This window comes from Balaenoptera physalus, assembly GCF_965194825.1.
Source record: "Balaenoptera physalus genome assembly, chromosome: 10".
Lineage (NCBI taxonomy): Eukaryota > Metazoa > Chordata > Mammalia > Artiodactyla > Balaenopteridae > Balaenoptera > Balaenoptera physalus.
In genome coordinates, this window is record NC_138889.1 from 107,912,598 (window position 1) to 107,931,344 (window position 18,747).

Below are 18,747 nucleotides of genomic sequence, written 5' to 3' on the forward strand. Positions count from 1 at the left end.
GTTTGAATATATTAATGCTCAGGCACAGTGAAGCAGTCGGATGCTGGCCCCTCTTTATAAAACCACTGTTCACGCAATGGCTGTGAATGCATACACAGTACAGGCGAACCGGCCGCTCCAAGACTAGTTTGCTATTGGTGATGTGATTTTCTGAAATTGTGACCAAGTCTTGGCAAAATTCCAAACAAAACAAAGTGCAGCTGTCCCTCTACATAGAGAGTCGCTGCGTTACTGAAAAATTCTGTGTACATTCGAACCTTACAAATAATACATTTTATCCATACGTGAAATGTGATTAGTCTAGGCAGAGAAAATTATCAACATGGTTTTCAAAAATAAATAATAGATTTTATTTTTAGTACAGTTTTAGATTTACAGAAGAGTTGAGTAAATAATACATAGAGATCCATACACTCACCCTTGCACTCCATTGCCCAGCTTCCCCTATTAATAACATCTTGTGTTAGTGTGGTACATTTGTTACACTTGATGAACCAATATCAATATATTATTATTAACTATAGTCCGTAGTTTACATTAAGATTCACTCTTTGTGTTGTACAGTCTATGGGTTTTGACAAATGTATAATGTCATGTGTCCACTGTTACAGTTTCATGTAGAATAGTTTCACTGCCCTAAAAGTCCCCCGTGCTTTACCTATTCACACCTTCCCTGCATCCCCCAAACCCCTGGCAACCACTGATCTCTTTACTGTCAGTATAGTTTTGTCTTTTCTGAAATGTCATATAGTTAGAATCATACAGTACATAGTCTTTTCCCAGCCTCAGCACTACAGACATTTGGCTGGAAAGTTCTTGGTTGTGGGAGCTGTCCTGTTCATTGGAGGATGTTTAGCAGAGTCCTAATCCACACCCACTAGATGCCAGTAGCACCTTCCCCCAGTTGTGATCATCAATGTCTCCACACATTGCCAATTTGCCCTGGGGGCAAAACTGCACCTAGTTGAGAACTGATGTTCTGGAGTCTTTGTTCTCAGCTCTGTCAGACCCAACACCCTCTTTTTTTTTTCTTAATTGAAGTATAGTTGATTTACAATGTTGTGTCAGTTTCAGGTGTACAGCAATATATATATATTCTTTTTCAAAATCTTTTCCATTATAGGTTATCAAAAGATACTGAATATAGTTCCCTGTGCTATACAGTAGGTCCTTGTTGTTTATCTTTTATATATATAGTAGTGTATATCTGTTAATCCCAAACTCCTAATTTATCCCTCCCCTGCTCTCCACTTTGGTTACCATAAGTGTGTTTTCTATTTATGAACAGTCTATTTCTGTTTTGTAAATAAGTTCATTTGTATCATATTTTTATTTTTAAAATTTTTATTTATTTATTTATTTTTGGCTGTGTTGGGTCTTTGTTGCTGCACGTGGGCTTTCTCTAGTTGTGGTGAGCGGGGGCTACTCTTCTCTGCGGTGCTTGTGCTTCTCATTGCGGTGGCTTCTCTTGTTGCGGAACACGGGCTCTAGGCACGCGGGCTTCAGTAGTTGTGGCTCACGGGCTCTAGAGCACAGGTTCCGTAGTTGTGGCGCACGGGCTTAGTTGCTCCGCGGCATGTGGGATCTTCCCAGACCAGGGATCAAACCCGTGTCTCCTGCATTCTTAATCACTGCGCCACCAGGGAAGTCCCCACACTCGTTTCTATCTTCCTCCTTGACATCTCCTCTTTGCTGATATGAGCAATGAAGAACTGGGGATTATCTATTGCCACAGTATAACATGGCCTACCATTACAGCTCCTAACTTGTCAAGAAGTCCTTCCTGTTACTCTATTTAAAATTCCAAACCAATTTCCCCATCCCACAACCCTGCTCTACATTTTCTTTTTCCATAAACTTAACACCTAATTTTTTTTTTCTTTTTTGGCCACGCCACATGGCTTGCAGGGCCTCAGTTCTCCCACCAGGGATTGAACCCGGGCCACAACAGTGAAAGCCCGGGATCCTAACCACTAGGCCACCAGGGAACTCCCTCTCCTAATTTTCTTAGACAGTATGTCCGTTGTTTCGTCTGTCTGTCCTCACTAGACTGTAAGCTCCACAGGGGGAGAAACATTTATCTGGTTGGTACACTGATGTATCCGAAGTGTCTTGAGCAGGATCTAGCATAAGTATTTGTTGAATGAATGAATAATGTTTTCCTACTTGTATATAACAAGTTTTTTTCCCCCATGAATGTTAATGGGAATCTTTCTGTATCTGTGGAATCTAGTACCTTCAGGATACAGCTTTGTTCTATCCTTTCATGTGATTCCTCCTCTCCCCTAGGACATGTGTGCTTTTTCCATCTATGAGCTCTTTATATATAAAGGCCATTCCTTGTTTTGGAAAAGTGAGATACTATATCTTTTAATACTTTTACTGTTGCATTTTTTTCTGATCTCTTCACTAGGAATGCCAGTTATCCTATGTTTGACTTCACTGATGAATCTTCCATCTCTATCATCTTCTTTCTAATCATTTTACCTTGTTGCTCCCTCCCACTATGTTCTGGCTCAGATATAGGAGTCTTACTCAATTCCAGCCAATGAAACCAGTGGGATAGACCTGTAGGGGAGGGTGTTTGTCAGAATCCTGGGACCAAAGCAGATGGCACAAACTGGGAAAACAGTATTATCTACAAAGCTATGATTTAGAGAAACAAGGGTCAGAGAGCGAGAGCAGAGGGCCATCACCACACCTCAGCCAGAATTTAGAAAGTGGGAGCTGTATGGAGAGAGGGCTCCAGTCTTTGATAAAGAAACTGCCACCAATCCATGGTGGCCCAGCAGAAATGGAGCTGGGAGGTTTGAATACCTCAAACTCACTCTCCTCCTGCCTTCTATTCTCTTGCCAAGGACTCCTGTTGGCCACATTGCCTGGTGACAAATGGGCAAAGGAGACCACTGATGCTATCGTAGAGGTCACCATCCCAGGGCTTGGAGCAAGCTAGAGAAGGTGGCAAGTGGGTCTGGAGGTGCAAATGGAAAATAACCAGTACCAGAGATTTGGAGGGGGGGGGGAAGTTCCCTCTCTTCTGAGAAAGAGATCCAGGAATAGAAAGACCCACTCTTTTTCTCCTCTGGATATTAACCACTGACATCAACTTCTCCCATTCAAATGATGAACCTCATGCTGAGCCTGGCAGAACAGAGACGTGGGATGATCCTGAGTCCTTGACGATATTCTCAGAAGTTTAAACCAACCACCCTTCCTCTGGATTTCCCCGTCTGTGAGATATTACATTTAATTATTTTAAAGCCACCTTGAGTTGATTTTCTTTTACTTGCAGCTGAACGCTTGATACATGGATGATAGTGAGCTGCCTTGAGTGGCTTCTAACTACAAATAAAGTTCTATGGATTCAAAATTTCTATTTATGGGTGGTGCTTGTGAAACCTAATAACACAATTTTTCTTTTTTCTTTTTTTTGGCTGTGCTGTGCAGCTTTCAAGATCTTAGTTCCCCGACCAGGGATTGAACCTGGGCCAGGGCAGTGAAAGTGCCAAGTCCCAACCACTGGACGCCAGGGAATTCCCCTAATAATACAAATTCAGAACCTGGTAAACATCAATTCTAGGAATGCAACATAGAATAATGAACCTATTATAAATCAAGGTGTGAGCAGGCATAATTCACTGTCACCATAACTGGCTATCGTAGGGAAACTCATGGAGCCTGTGGTAAGTTAACTGCATTCGTGGCCCCGGTTTCTGGCCTCTCTGTATCCACACCATTTGCCCTGGAACTCTGTAGTCTCCTCCCACTCTGATGCGGGGTTGAGTCTGTGACTGACTTGGCCATATAGAACGTGGAGAAAGTAACACAATGCCATGCCTTGGCCTCAGAAAGCTTTGTATGCCACTTCTCTCTAGGAACCCTGTCACCTCCGTGTGGACAAGCACAGGCTGGGGTGCTAGAGGTTGAGAGACCACATGGAAGAGAGCCCAACTGTCCCTTTCAAGACTATACTGGACCAGCCTACATTCAGCTGATCCCCAAACACGTGGGAGATCCCAACCAACATCAGCAGGGTTGCCTACCCAACTCACAGCTGACCACAAAGCATTAACTGAACACATCCAAAACCAGAAGAACTGCCCAGATCATCCATAGACTTGTGTGCAATAATAAATATGTAATGTTTTAAGCTACCCCACTTTGGGGTTGTTTGTTATAAAGCGATAACTAACTGATACAGAATCTCAAGGATTAACAAATCTGAACAGATACGATGCACAAAGATTCAGATACAGTGCACAAAGATTGACCCCACTGACTGTAGGAATAACGTGGAACTTTTTATCTTTTAAAAAAATATTTATTTATTTACTTACTTATTTGGCTGCGCCAGGTCTTAGTTGTGGCACACGGGATCTTCGTTGCAGCGTGCAGGAGGGATCTAGTTCCTTGACCAGGGATCGAACCCGGGCCCCCTGCATTGGGAGCACAGAGACTTAACCGCTGGACCACCAGGGACGTCCCGGAAATTTTTATCTTCAACCAGTGGCCTACCTGCAACACGTGGAGTATGGTTGGCTTATAAGAATTTACTAGATATGGCTCCAATTGAAAATGCTCATGAGACAGTTCGCAGCTCTGCCTGGTGGAAATTAGAACCGAACAACTATGGGAAACCACAGCTGAGAGGCACATCCTTGTGGCCATCCCTGGGAGCCACTCAGGGACAGATATGGAATTGGTGGGAAATTACACACGTATGATCATAACATAATGGTGGAGTAGTGAATGGATAAGGAATTTACCAACTGGTCTCAAACTGTCCAACCCCTATAGACTTTCTGGAGCTACTAACTGTTCCAGAGGACATTGATGTCAGGAGGCAGAAAGGGTCTATATGGGCAACTGTAAGCACACCTTGTAAGAGAAACTTTGGGGTCAGAAAAAGGGGACACCCTAATATCAGTCAGCAGCTGGAGGAAACAGTAGGAAAACATTTAGGAGAAGCTACTTGGGGACATATCTGGGAAAGTCTAGATAAAGGTCACTTCTGGATGGATTTCTCCAGCCCTTTCAGAATTGCCATAATGGCAGCAAATCCTGTTTACAAGCTCACGGGGAAACAGCAGAGCCATCCAGGATGAAGGAAAGGGGTTGACTGAGTTGGCATCCCTTGAATGGGACAAGACGGCCATTGACAGGCCTTGGAAGTCCACGATCTGGTAAGTGGGGCTATTGTCACCCACGTGGGGACAACATGCCTTGTAGCTGATGGTTCACTGTAAATTCCTGAAAAACCTAAACCATGCTGGTAGCAGCACCTTTAGCTTTAGAAATTGTGACCACCAGCCCCTTGGATTCCCTTTAATGGTTAACACTCAATCCTCTGGCATCCTCAAGTGGCTTAGCAAAGAATAATGGGTAAGACAGGAGCTGCAGCTGAGGTACAGAGTTTGAATCTCCACGAATTCCCAGTTGAAAACAGAGCAACTAGATAATATAACCAAATCATGTGGGGAATTTTTACACCAAAACTAGGTGATAAAGTGTGTCCCTTCAACCCAAAATACAAGTTGGTAAGAACAAACCACCAACAGCCCCCAGAGACTTTCATGGAGTCAGCACCTCTGCAGGAAAACAAGAAAACCATAGACCTGAGAAAAGTTATTCTCTGGAAAATTCACCGGTCAGTTTTAAGCAGCAAGCTGAAACCAGGAGGCATTATTTTCACCCCAATAGTAGATAATAGCAAGGGACCCAGCATAAGCAGGAAGACTGCATTAGAAGATACCAATACAATTTGAAAATATATATATATAATATATTATATATATAATATGTATATTATATATTATATATATAATATATTTTTATACTATATATATATAAGACAAACTGGAACATCTAGGTCCTATGAACTCTCAAAACCTCGGGAGGTGAGGGAGAGTCCCTGCCCCTCTACTGACCTTGGCCTGCTCCATTTGCTCCATTGTCCACGGAGGAACAGCCCGGGATGAGCTAGCCCCTCAGTCTCTCTTGCCAAAGGGGTAGAGTCTCAGAGGAATGTGCTGGACTCCCTGTTATTCAGCCACCTCATCCTAAAATGCCTAGATCAGGGACCTAGAGGCCTGGGCTCCATCCATGGCTGCTCAAACTTTGGGCAAAACATTTCACTTCTCTGGGTCTTAGTCTCGTTATCGGTAAAATGGGAATAATTTTAATGAGTGCTGTCCTGCTTATCTCAAGAGGCTATGAGCTGGATCAAAAGAGACCATGGGTTTGGAAGTGAAGGGGTCACAAACGCTTTTCGCACAGTCATGAGTTCAGGTGGTGGTTCTGCCCTGTACAGCCATAGGATCTTAGGCAAGCCCAACTTCTCTAAGCCTGTTTTTCTTACCTGTAAAATGGTAGTAGTCGTGGTCATCGTCATCATCTTCATCACCATCTGCATTGCAAGGTTGCTGTGAGAATGAAATGAAGTGATATGGGGGAAGCCCTTAGCAGCGATCGACACATCCGGAGCACTCATTAAACGTTAACTACTGATGTTATAACGATGTCATTGTTCATTAGGGTCTTAATGTGAGGACTGTCGAGATCCTTTATGCTCTTCCCTCTCACAAACGCCAGAGGACGACATAGACGGCGAGACCCCAGCCACAGCACGCCAGACGCAGCGACATTACCTGCCACGCGGTGGCGCTAAGCCACATGATGTCATTTTCCGCAGTTTGGGGAGCAGAGAGAGGTGACGGACTGGGAGGGTAGATGAAGGTAAAGGGGAACCCTGAGACTTGAGGATGCCTGAACCAAAAGATCAGGGATCCCTGCTGGAATTGAGTAGCTCCCGGGTTCCCAGGACATAATAGAGTCAGTAGGGATGAATGGGTCTTGGAGCCCTTTTGAATATGAGGGCACCCCTCCTTCCCAGTGCCGGGTCTGCATCGCCTTTCCTGGGGCAGCCTCTAAGCCTGGACGCCTGAAAGAGGGAGCGCGGTCCTCCTTTCTTCGCGGTAGCTCATTCATCTGCGGCCGCGGCACGCCGTTGCCATGGAGACCTGATGCAGGCGATGGGGAGGGAGGCCCCGGGTGACGTCTGCGCTGCTAGCAGCTGGTCTCTCGCGGCCTCCCAGTTCTTGCCTATTTTGGAAGAGAGCCGCAGCCCTTCTGCTGATGCGCGCGCGCTGGCGCCTTTTAAAGGCAACCGGCGGAGTGGCGGCTCAGCCAGAGCCCGAGAGCTGCCCCCGCCCCCGAGCCGCGAGCCCCGCGCGGGGCCTGGACCCGGGAAGACTCCGGTGCCATGCCCCACCTCCCCAATCTTAGCGCCCTCCACCCACTTTGGGGAAATTTCAACCTCGGAGAAAGGAGGTCCTGCCCTTGCCCCCTCCCCACCACGTCCCCCATCTCTCTCCAACAGGGAGACTCTTCTTCCATAGGAGACTTGGAAGGAAACAAGATGCCGGGCCTAGCGCGTTTGGGGATCCTCTCTGGACAAGGCCACAGAGTGAAAACACCAGGTGAGGGCTCCTCTGCTGGCCGGGCCACCCGGGCTCTCTGGTGACCCATGCCCCCTCCAGCCTCCTGCCTTAGCCTTTTTCTCCTTGGGCACAGCCTGAGGTCAGGTTAGGATCTTAGCTGGAAGGACCCTCACCAGTTTCTCCAACCCTCTCATTAAACTGAAAGAGAAACTGAGACCCAGAGAAGAGTAGTGACTTGACCAAGGTCACATGGCACGTTCCTGGACAGCATGGGCCAGAGCTCAGGGATGCTGACTTCCTAGCCAAAGGTCATTCCCCCGGTGCTTAACATTGAGAATAGCTGGCACAGTGTGCCAGTCTCCGGCTCCTGCCTTGTACCCAATAGAGGGGCTGGACAACTCTTGCAGCAGTGGCACCAGCTGCTTCTTCTTCCCCAGCAGAGTCCAGACCTAGGTAGGCTTTCTGGATCGATGATCACTTTGGACAAGCTTCTGGATCCCATGGACTCCATGACCAACAAACCAGATTGCTGATTACAAACATCTGCTTCCGTCAAAAGCTTCTGGCAGCCCACCAGCTCTCTGGAACTTTCTGGAGCCAAACCTTCTCCATACTGCTTGCAGATGCCAGTTGGCTTCTGGATGGAGATGTGGCCTTCAGGCTTTGGCAGGGCTCGCCAGGGCCCTGTGGACCCAGCTGTTTGGACTCCCCCCCACAGTCCTGATGATGCCTGTACTCTCTCTGCAGCACCTGCAGGGGTGTTTGACCAGGACTCACTGAAGACAGCTGTGAAGTACTTGACCACGCCCAAGGAGCTATCGATACATAGGTTCCAGACATCTCTGGGCCCCTATTCTGGACCAGGGCTGGGGCCCCAAAGTGGATATGATCCAGCCCAACTGTGGGCACCAAGTCTGGTAAAGGAGAGAGGTTCATGTTCTGGAGAAGTCAGCCCTGGACTTGAATGGCTCTTCCCAGGGGCATCCATTGTCAGGACCAAGCCTTCAATGCACAGAAGGGGAAACTGAGGCAGCCCTCCAAGGGACGTTATTTGCCAAGGTCACACAGCAAGTCAGTGCATTGTTGAGACTAAGACCCTAGAACCCTGCCTCCTGGCCCAGGCTCTCTCTCTCTCTACACCTTGATCTCAGAGATCAGCCTTTGAGAGGCACTCAAAAGGTCATTGTGCTGTGAGCCAGGTCCCTGGTTCAGGGTCCCCCTCTACTAAGTGTTGGCTGTGTCACTTGGGCCACTCCATTCTCTGCATGAGGCCTCAGTCACTCCAGGTGGATGATCTCTGAGGGGCCCCCACTTCAACTGTGAGTCTGGGATCCTCTGAATGGGGTGTCTTGCCAGGCTGTGGACTCTCTCTGTGGTGGTCTGTGGGACAATTCTGGGGGTGTTTTCTTCCTCCCACCAGACCGAAGCTAAACAATACTGGAAGTAATAGTCCCTTCAACCACAGGCTGTGCAGACCACCCGAGGATGACCTGGGGTCTGTTTTACACACCTTGGAACCTATCGGATTCCCCCAGCGGTGAGTCCCCTGGTGCTCTTAGCACAGACCTGTGAAAATGGCCCCTGATGGGTTGGGTTTGAAGAAGGAAAACCATACCAGCCCTGCGCCCCCATGCCCTCAAGGCCAGGTCTGCAGGACCCAATATGGGCTGAGGACTTGGTCCTCTGGGAGACTTCAGGCCCACTCAGACCCTAGCACTGGGCACATGGGCTCATCCCCACCTGAAAGTGGGTCTCAGAGCAGCAGCATTTGAATTCTAAAGCCTGGGAGACACTGGCCAGGGGGGACCTGGGCCCAGAGATGCTCAGGGTGCCGGAGATGGGAGGGCCCTTCCAAGCCAAGGGGTCCAACCCACTCACCTGCCATTTTGCAAATAGGGAAACTGAGGCCCAAAGAGAGGAAGGAGCTTACATAACACCCCAGTAGGCTGGTGGCAGAGCTAGGACCAGAACCCCTGTCTCTAGATCCTCCTGTCCAGGACTCTTTCCCCTCGCGTCGAACATAATCTTCTGACATCTAGACTGAGCCCACCTCCAAGTCTTTCCAGACCTTCGAATCCTTGACAGAAGGCTTCTCCAGCCCACCCCTGTCTGCACTGGGTGATTCAGGAGCTTTCCCCTCAACCGGGTGGTCCTTTCTCCTAAAGCTTCCTGGTGTCCCCTTTCCATTCGTCTAGGGCTCATCTTTTCCTGGTTCCAGAAGCTTCTCTGTCAACAGATCATAACTGCGGCTACCCCCTTCTTGCCATGGTTTGACCAACTCCCTGCAGTTCCAGCATTCCCAGGGGCGGGGGTCATCATTCTCCCTGCTCTTGGGTGGTCTCTTGGTTGCTCCTAGGGCTTCCCTTCTGTCACTGGCCCGGGCCCAGGCCTACTGCTCGTCCATGGTCACCCCAGCCTTGCAGCCCATCAGTCTCCCTTGGGACTTCATGGATCATTCCCTGCAGACTTCCTCTCTGCTGGGCCCAGGTTCCAGTGGAAATAACATTAACAACCCAGGTGTCACTGGGTTGCTGTGAATTGTGAATGAGTTAATGCTTAATTAAGTGTATAAGGCACAGGTAAGTATCCATAAACTCTCATGTTATGAGGTGCATTAGGTGATAACAAGGAGTCCCTTGAACCTGGAGCCTATGATGGCCTAGGCACCTGGGGGGAGAAGGGGCGAAAGGGCCAAGAGGACCTTTGGTAACAGGGAGTGATGGGAGCCAGGAGGGTTTTAAGCTGGGGAAGAACACAGCCAGGTTGGCTTCTAGGAAAATGGCAGGGGGAGCTTGGTCGCTGAGCACTGCAAGGGGCTCCATCCCGGACTTGTTGAGCAGTGCGGCAGCCAGCCAATGCCCAGGGAAGGAGCGCATGGGGACCCAGGCCAGAGCCCCTAGTATGACTTTGTGTGCATCCCTCAACCTCCCCAGGCCCCCAGCTGTCATCTCTGTCCTTCTCTTTGGAACTGCTGCAGCCCCCAGCCTGCCCCACCCCAGCTGGTGCTCTCAGACCAAGCTGAGCCAAGGCTGCAAAAAGCCAGTGGGTGTCCAGGCCCTGTTCCCACACTTACAGTGACAGAGCGTGTGCTACCTCCCAAACCAGCCCATGCTATCTCTTCAGAGCCTTGTTCAAAATCATATTTTCATAAAGTTAACAATGACTGACATTCCTTCATTCAACATTGATTGTACTCCTCTTGTGTACCAGGCATTGTTCCAAGTACTTTAATGATTTAACTCAATTTCCTCATCAATCCTTTGATGTAGGTGCTACTGTTCTCCTTACATCCCTATTTGACTGACAGGTAAACTGAGGCATAAGAGGTTAAGTCACTTGCCCAATGTGAAGGAGCCAGGACTCCGAGTGGGCATCTCACCCCAGAGCCTCCCTCCCAGCCTCCACCCTCTCTTGCTTCTCCAAGCCTCAGGCTCCCTCCCACCCACCTGCCTTCCCACAAAGAACTTATTGGCTTTCTGCCCATGGACCCCTCTGCTCAAGGCTGAGCCACTTCATCTCAGTCCTGCCACAGGCGCCAAACCTGGTGGAAGTGGAGATTGGCCTCCCTTACCAGTGGCTGGCCCTCTGCACCTTCACACCGTGCATCTGTAAACACAGCTGCGGGCTTCGGTGGCTTCTTTTGTGGCACATGTCCTGTGTTGTCTGATTTATGATACTGCACTCCACCCCCCCACCCCACCTACTCAGCACAGCTGAACCTGGTCAGCCAGTCACTTGACACCTGGCAACTCAGCCCAATCACACCTCCTCCGGGAAGCCAACCCGGACTCCGAGGCTCGGTCATCCCTCATTTTGCTCTCCCCAAATACCGTGTATGCCTTCTTCCCAGCAGTCATTCCACTTAAACGGCTTGATCGAGTTCTCACTTTCTCATCAGGCTGGATGCTCCATGAGGTTAGGACCAAGCCTGTGTTTCTAAACCACTGCGTCGCCACTGCCTAGCGCAGGCGCTGGCACAAGCTCAGCCCTCAGATGTGTGTGTGTGAATGAACGAATGAGTGACATACCTGAGGCCCTGCTCTGGGCCGGACCCTATGCTGGATGCTGAGAATACGAGACCAGGTGTAGACGCTGGTGGGGGAGACAGACAAGCAAACAGGCGGTGACAATGCAGGATGAGAGCTGCACTGATGAGGAAGCACAGGGGGCCGCGGGGGGCGTTGAGGAGGGGCCCTGGACCCAACCGGAGGACCAGAGGACAAGGAGTTAGCCAGCTGGAGAGCGGTGATGGAGAGGATCCTGAAGCTGGGCTGAACTAATGACTGAATGTGCGGAAGGTCTGTCTCCTCCCCCCAGACCTCCAGCTCCCCGAGGGCAAGGCGGGCATCCTGCACTCCTTTCTCCCCTACAGTGCTTGGGGGGGTGTTGGGTCCCTGCTCTGCATTTAAAGAGTGGTTTCAGTTGATTGATTTTCCTTCCCTCCTTGGAACATGGCTGGTCTGACACGCTCCTCACTGCGTTGCTTGTGCCATCTTCTCTCAGCCCTGCCTTCAGGCCCTGGCCTAGAAAAGCTGCCTCTTTTCCCACCTGAGCTACACTCTCCCCCTCCCACCCTCTCCATGATTCCGTGCCCCTCACCTTCTCTGCTCAGCCCACTCACCTGGCTCTGACCGTCTCAATGCGTGGGCGCCAGCGTGTACCTTCTTCACATGAGATTTGTTGATTTCATAACCATAAATAGATGAAATGTTCTGAATACTTCCCTATGCAAGTAGAATTGGGGGAGTGATAACATAATGAAAAGACCTTAAGAGAAAGAAAACAGCCTGCTAAGATGCGCCTTTGCACAAACCAACGTGAGGATTATATTTTCACTGCAGACTGGTGGACCCTAGACCCAGGATGGGGGAGGTACTTGGGAATCTGTTAGAAAACCTTTACATGGTTTCAAACTCATGGATTCAAAAGAAGAACCTAGTTAAAAGTAGCAAGAAGTAGAAATCAGGAGACCTGGGTTCTAATTCTGGATTTCCCTCATTCTAGCTGTGTGACCCTGGACAAGTTACTAAACTTCTCTGAGAAAGTGGATAGAGATTCTTCCCCTGGGTTAGACTGGAGGCTCTAGGAGGCCTGAGACCCCACAGTACTGTCATTTTCATCCCACCAGGACATTTTGTCTTCTTGTTGATACCTTAATCACCACCCAAAATGCAGTCTTGAGACTGGGGTTGGGGTAGGATGGAATGGAGTATCCTGACTCTTCATTGCTAACTCCAACTCATGTTGCCATGGGGACAGGATGTGGAACATCAGTTCTGCATGGGGAGGCTACATCTACACAGCTACAGAGTGGCTAGAAGCTAGTAAGGAGCCTAGCCCATAGGGCTTCCCAATCTCTTCACCCTTAAGGAGTACAGGGACACTACTGCTCCATGGCATTTGGAAGAGTAAAGGGAGATGAAATGACACTTTGGTATGCCCTGGGTCCAGAGAGCTTCTGGTTGAGAAAGAGAGACAAGCAAAGATATTCCTAGCATGAACTCATCCTCTACTCCAAAAGAAAACAATCTTTTTCTGTAAAGTGTCAGTTTGTAAATATTTTAGGCTTTCAGGCCATATGGTCTCTGTTGCAACTGCTCAACTCTGCCATTGTAGGGTGAAAACAGCCATAGACAATATATAAACAAATGGATGTGGTTGTGTGCCAATAAAACTTTATTTGCAAAAACACTTTGTGGGTTAGATTTGGCATGCAAGTCAGAGTTTGCAGACTTCAACTCTACCCCAAGGTACAAGAGAAAGCCTGGACTTGGGAGCAAGAGCTAGGCTTAAGGCTCAGCATCGCCAATAACTTGCTGTGTGACTCTGAGTAAGTCATTGTGTCTGAGCCTCAGTTTCACTATCTATCAAATGAGCATAATAATATCAACCTGATTTGTCATAAGAATAGGTCTAACAGGTCAGAACAAATCTGAAGTCTTTTCATCCCTCTGTTCCATCACTTCGGGTAGAGCTAACCCCCTCCTCAGGCCATGCCCTTGCCTGCTGAGGGTGGGCAGCAGCCCGCTGGAAGGGAGGAGGTGTTTCTCTCTAGAATCAGATTCTTGGTCTGGCTTTCCAGTCCCCAGCCCCAAGTGACCCCACTTATGCAGCAAGCCAAGCACAGGAAGAAATGAGGAATCCCTTCCTTTCCACCATCCAGTCATTTGGCAGGAGGCTACAGTTCACTTGAGAAAGTGATGTGGCTGCAGTGGCTGGTGGCCAGGCTTCAGAGGAGGCATTTGAGACTCAGGCTGGGACTAGAGTTTGGAAAGGTAAGCTTCAGTGCTCTTCTAGATTGTTCACCTATGACCCCAATTTCCCTGGGGTCCAAGTCAAGTAGCTGCACCTGTGGTCTGGTGGTGACTTGCAGCACCATCAATTGCCTTAATGGATCTGTCTTGAGCCATCTTGTCTATCTGTCTGGCCTGACCACCATTGAGATCTTGCATCCTTTGGCATCTTGTCATCTGTTCTGAAGACCCATCAAGTGATTCATTCATTCATTCATTCATTCATTCATATTTTCCCTCTCTCTCTTTCTGTCTCTCTCTCTCCTTCCCTCCCTCCCTCTTTATCCTTCTCATAGACACATTTGTCCAGAGCCATACAGGATACACTTTGACAGCCCTCTGTCTAGATCCTTGCCCCAAGTGTCCAGAAAATTAGCCTTAACCAGGAGTCTCCATGCTGTTTTAAAGAAGCAGACTCCCCATTCACCCTCCCGCTCCCTCCCAGCAGGTCATCCTCCCTGAAATCTCTGGAAAAGATATACCTTCTCTTCTCTGATAGAGGCTGAGGGGTGATGTCCCTCCAGGTCCCCAGTAAAGCCATGTAAGACAGGGGCAAGGGATCTCACGGCCTGTTCTTGCTATAAAAATCCCTTTTTCGGAAAAAATAATAAAGAAATAAATCAGCCAATCCCTCCTCGATGCCATCACCTCTTCTTGGTGATTTTTCGGGGAAGGAGTGGGCGGGGTTGCCATGGCAACAGATGCGAGCTTGTCTCGGTAAAGAAGGGACCTTGATATTTTTTCTCTCTCTCATTCTCTCTTTCAGTTGTGTGTGTGTGTGCGTGTGTGTGTGCGCGCTGCGCATGCCTGTGCCCACACCAGGAATTTTTTTTTTTAGAACTAAAGAAAGCCCTTCTCTTTCCTCAGCTCCCCAAATATGGAGTGATGGAAAACCATTTACTCCTGCAGGCCAGGGACAATTCAGGATGGTTCAAGAGAAAAGGGAGAGGTCATATGGGGCTCCTTTCCTCCATCTTTTAGCTAGAGATTGCATGCAACAGAGACCTTCACAAATCGTTGGGGTCCAAGGGCTGGAAAGAAGAGAAGATGTTGGGTGGAGAGAGATGATTAAGGCATAAATGGTGCAAGAGCCCAACAAGTGACATCTGAGAGAGCAACAGAAGGTGCATTGAGGCTAGGGATGCAAGCAAATCCGTACACACCATCAGGTGCTGGGAGAGAAAGGCACAGAGCCAACTCAGACGTGGACACAAACACACACGTGTACAGGGAGGCACACAGAAAGCTGCAAACATATAAATACATACCAGCACAAACATAGAACTACACACAACACAGGAAATCATAGACATTCTTAATAAAGACAGGCATAGATGCAGGCATAAGCAAATGCAGAGATATAAAGGGATACAGACACTCAGCTACGAAGACACATGTGAACATACATACAGAGACCTACAAATACAGTCATGGTCAAATGGACAGACAGACACACACGCACATTCTCAGAGTCTGGCCCCCTGCCTTCAATTGCCCAAGCATCCCCAAGCAGCAGTGCATAGCTGGAAATGCTGCAGGCTCACACAGAGAGTTTGGGTGGGTGGCTCCTGCTCCCCCCATTTCTTCTACAAACTCACCCCAAGGCCCCCCTCTGAATTCATTCCCTTGCCCACTTTCCTATAGTCAATGGGCTCTAATACCTCCCTCATCTCAGACTTCCAATTCTTAGCCTGTTCTGCTGCTGCTGCCTGCTGCTTGTTGCGGGGGGCGGGGGGGAGGTGTGTGTGGGGTGACTCAGCCAGGCCAGGATGACTCACACTGCCAGTATTTTTAGCAGCGGCCAGGAGCTCTCTAGCGTGCCAGCCGCCCCCCTCCTCCTGCTTGCTATTTTGGAACCATCACTGGCGATATAAATAGCTCCTCTCCCACGTCCTGAAGCTGCTGCCAAGCTATTTTTGGTTCTCCACAGCTAAAAATAGCTTTAAGGAGGTGGGATGCAAGGGGTGTGGGAGTTGGCCTGGGGAGAGCAGACATTGGGGCATACAGAGCTTCTCAACTTGAATCAGAGTGGGCGAACTAGGATGAGCCCTTCTGTGCCCCCTCCCTTGTCCCTTTCTAGACCCTTCTTCTCTTCCAGAGTGCCTTCCCCCCAGTCCATTCTGGAAAAATCCAAGGGCTTTTCCCTTGAGCCCAGTTCCCCCCCCATTTACTTCACTCCTAGAGCTCAGATATCTTGCCCCCCTACAATCCACTCCCTTATTCATTCTCAGAGGAGAAGGGGACAGCCAGCTGGGGCCTCACTGTGAGACCTGTATAGATTCAAGCTCTACTTTAACGTCCCATGGTCCATATGACATACCTTGTGATAGTTCAGGACCACGGACAGCGGTGATTGCCCCATTCTTTCACTACGGCTCTACTCAGCTTGCTGGAGACCGGCTGGACCAAACCAATAGGCACCTCTGGTCATGGAGAGGAACACTAAGAATGCCTCTCAGTCAGGGATAAGGAACCAATAAGTGAATAAACCAGGAACACTGCCCTGGATTTTCCTACAGGAAAGGGGTCCAAAGATTAAGGGCTTGTCCAAACAGAAGCTTGAGCAAGGGGTGGGTGAGTATGTCAGGGGCCAGACAGAGATGAAAGTGGAACAGAGATACACTTTCTGAAGGAACCATTTTTCTGTCACCCAGGTAAATAGGGTTAGAGATAGTGGCAGACAGGCAGACAGACATACCCCTTCCCTCCATCTCAGCTGTGCCACTGAATACCGGAAGGTTGATGTGGATGGCCCCAACCTCTGCCAAAATGCACAAGAGGTCAGGATTGGGCCCCCAGAGACCCCCTTCTTAGACAGCCTTCTTGTCAGTTGTCTCTCCTCCTCCCACTCTACCTCTCTTGCTTCCACCCTTTTCCACGAGGAGTGAAGACCCCAAATTTTGCTTCTTGGTGTCAGAGTTTATCTCTACCACTCCTATGTGACTTTCTACAATCAGGCCAATCCCTTTCTCCCAAATTTTAAGTGGCCTCATCCCCAGCCCCTCAAGTGACTTCACACACACCCTTACCCCACAGAATTCGATTTCAGATAAAATGTCCTCTACCCCATTTCCTTCCCCTTTGTTTGGGGGAAACAAAGGCACCCTTCAGCCCCAGTAGAGAGTGGTCATCCATGCTGAAAAGAGAAAGAAGAGGGAGATAGGGCAAAGTGATATGATGTGGAGACAAAACTGACAAAGAAGAGAGACGAGAGAGAGCGGAAGGGGGACGTTTTGGGGGGCGCAGAGGGCGCACAAAGCTGAGATAGACCACCAAGCCGGCAATGAGATAAAGAAACTAGCTGGTGCGGGGCGGTGGCGGGGTGGGGGGTATGTGGAGAGTTGAAGATGGAGACAGCGAGGAATCCTACCGCCGATGACGGGGAAGGGGTTGGAGGGGAGTGTGGACAGCCCGACGGAGTTAAGGGGTCTCTGGTCGGTGCATGGATCGTGCAGAAGGTCCAGCACGGCCCCCTCGCTTCTCTGCTGCTTCCCCATCCTCCCCGCTGGAGGCAGGGGGGAGCCCTCCGGAGCGTGGCGGAGGCAGCCAGGCCCCGCCCGCCGCCGCCGCCGCGGCAGCCGCCGGAGGATTCCTGTCCTAATATGGAGCTGGGATTCCCCCGGCCCCGCCCCCGCCCCCGGCCCGCGGGGAGACGGAGGCTTGCACTCGAGCGGGGGGGTGGGGGGATATGCGGGTGGTGGCGGGGGGAGCCGCTGGCTTTGGGGGCTGGCAATGGGGGAAGGGATACCTTGGTGTAGACCCAGATCCTCACCAGGCCCTGGGACCCTGCCTCACTTTCCCCCGTCAGTGGCTGAGGTTAATTAGTTGACAGAGAAACGAAGAGTCACTGCCGACTGCGGCGTTGGTGCAGGTGTTCCTATTCTTGGCTGTGGGAAAGTAGAACCAAGGCCAGATTCAGCTGGTTCCTCTCCCTCAGGACCTCAGGACCCTTTTCCCACCCATCCTAGGGACTTAGAACCCCCCCAGACTCCCCATGCTAAATCAGCAAGGCCTGGGTTTGGAAAGGGGGGAGGAGGAGATTTGTTCTTTGAAAGTGACTAAGGGAATCCCGGATTGAGTAATCCCTAGAGAGAAACCCCAGCTGCGACCTATCCCACAGAGGCCAAGGAAGGTCCTTCTCCCCACCCCCATCCCCCCGCCCCAGACGAACTTGACCTTTGGCAAATAGGGAGGGGGGATTTGTGTACGACCCTGCTCTTTCCCTTTCCCTTATCTCTTTAGAAAAATCATTGTCAGAATCAGCCCCTCCTGCCCTCTACAGACTCTCCTGCCAGGGGCTTCAGACCGCCCCAACCCTTGCCCTGTCCCTTCCCTCAGCTGAATACATTAGGATACCTGGGTCCCTGCACCCCCTTTCAGGCCTTCCTAAAGCAGCGCCTGCCTCTCGGCGCAGCTGCCGCCAGCCGCGGCCCCCTCCGCAGCCTGCGTTCCCCCCCTCCCCCCGGCACCCCTCCCGCTCTCGTTCTACGTCATGGGATGACGTCGGAAGCCTGGGAGGGAGGAGGAGCGCGCCCCCCCAACCCCAGCCAGCAGCTCCCGCTGCAGCTTGCTTAGCCCAGCCTCCCGCCCCCCCCTTTCTCTAAAGCGAGCCCCCCACGCCTGACAGGAGCTATATAAGGCGGAACAAGGCAGGCGAGGGGGGCAGCGCAACCGAGCGGAGCCCAGGAGAGGAGACAGAGAGAGAAAGAGCCTGAGCGAGAGACGGGGAAGCAAGGAGGAAGCCACCGGTGCGTCGGGACAGGAACGCAGGTGTTCGGAGCGCCCGAGCTGGAGCTCCGCAGCCGCTAGTCATGTATCGCTCCACCAAGGGCGCCTCCAAGGCGCGCCGCGACCAGATCAACGCTGAGATCCGGAACCTCAAGGAGCTGCTGCCGCTGGCTGAAGCGGACAAGGTCCGGCTGTCCTACCTGCACATTATGAGTCTTGCCTGCATCTACACTCGCAAGGGCGTCTTCTTCGCTGGAGGTGAGCAAACCGGGGCGGAGACACGAGCT

General features: G+C 50.3%; 1 protein-coding gene across 1 annotated transcript in view; it reads left to right on the top strand.

The window, feature by feature from the left end:
- Positions 1 to 1,090: 1,090 nt before the first annotated feature.
- Positions 1,091 to 18,747, top strand: part of NPAS4 (neuronal PAS domain protein 4) — a 28,920-nt gene continuing 11,263 nt past the window's right edge. Inside the window, exon 1 of the mRNA XM_082477464.1 lies at positions 1,091 to 18,718. Within this exon, the coding sequence (XP_082333590.1) occupies positions 18,544 to 18,718 (175 nt within the window). The 5' untranslated portion in view covers positions 1,091 to 18,543. The remainder of the gene's footprint in view (positions 18,719 to 18,747) is intronic.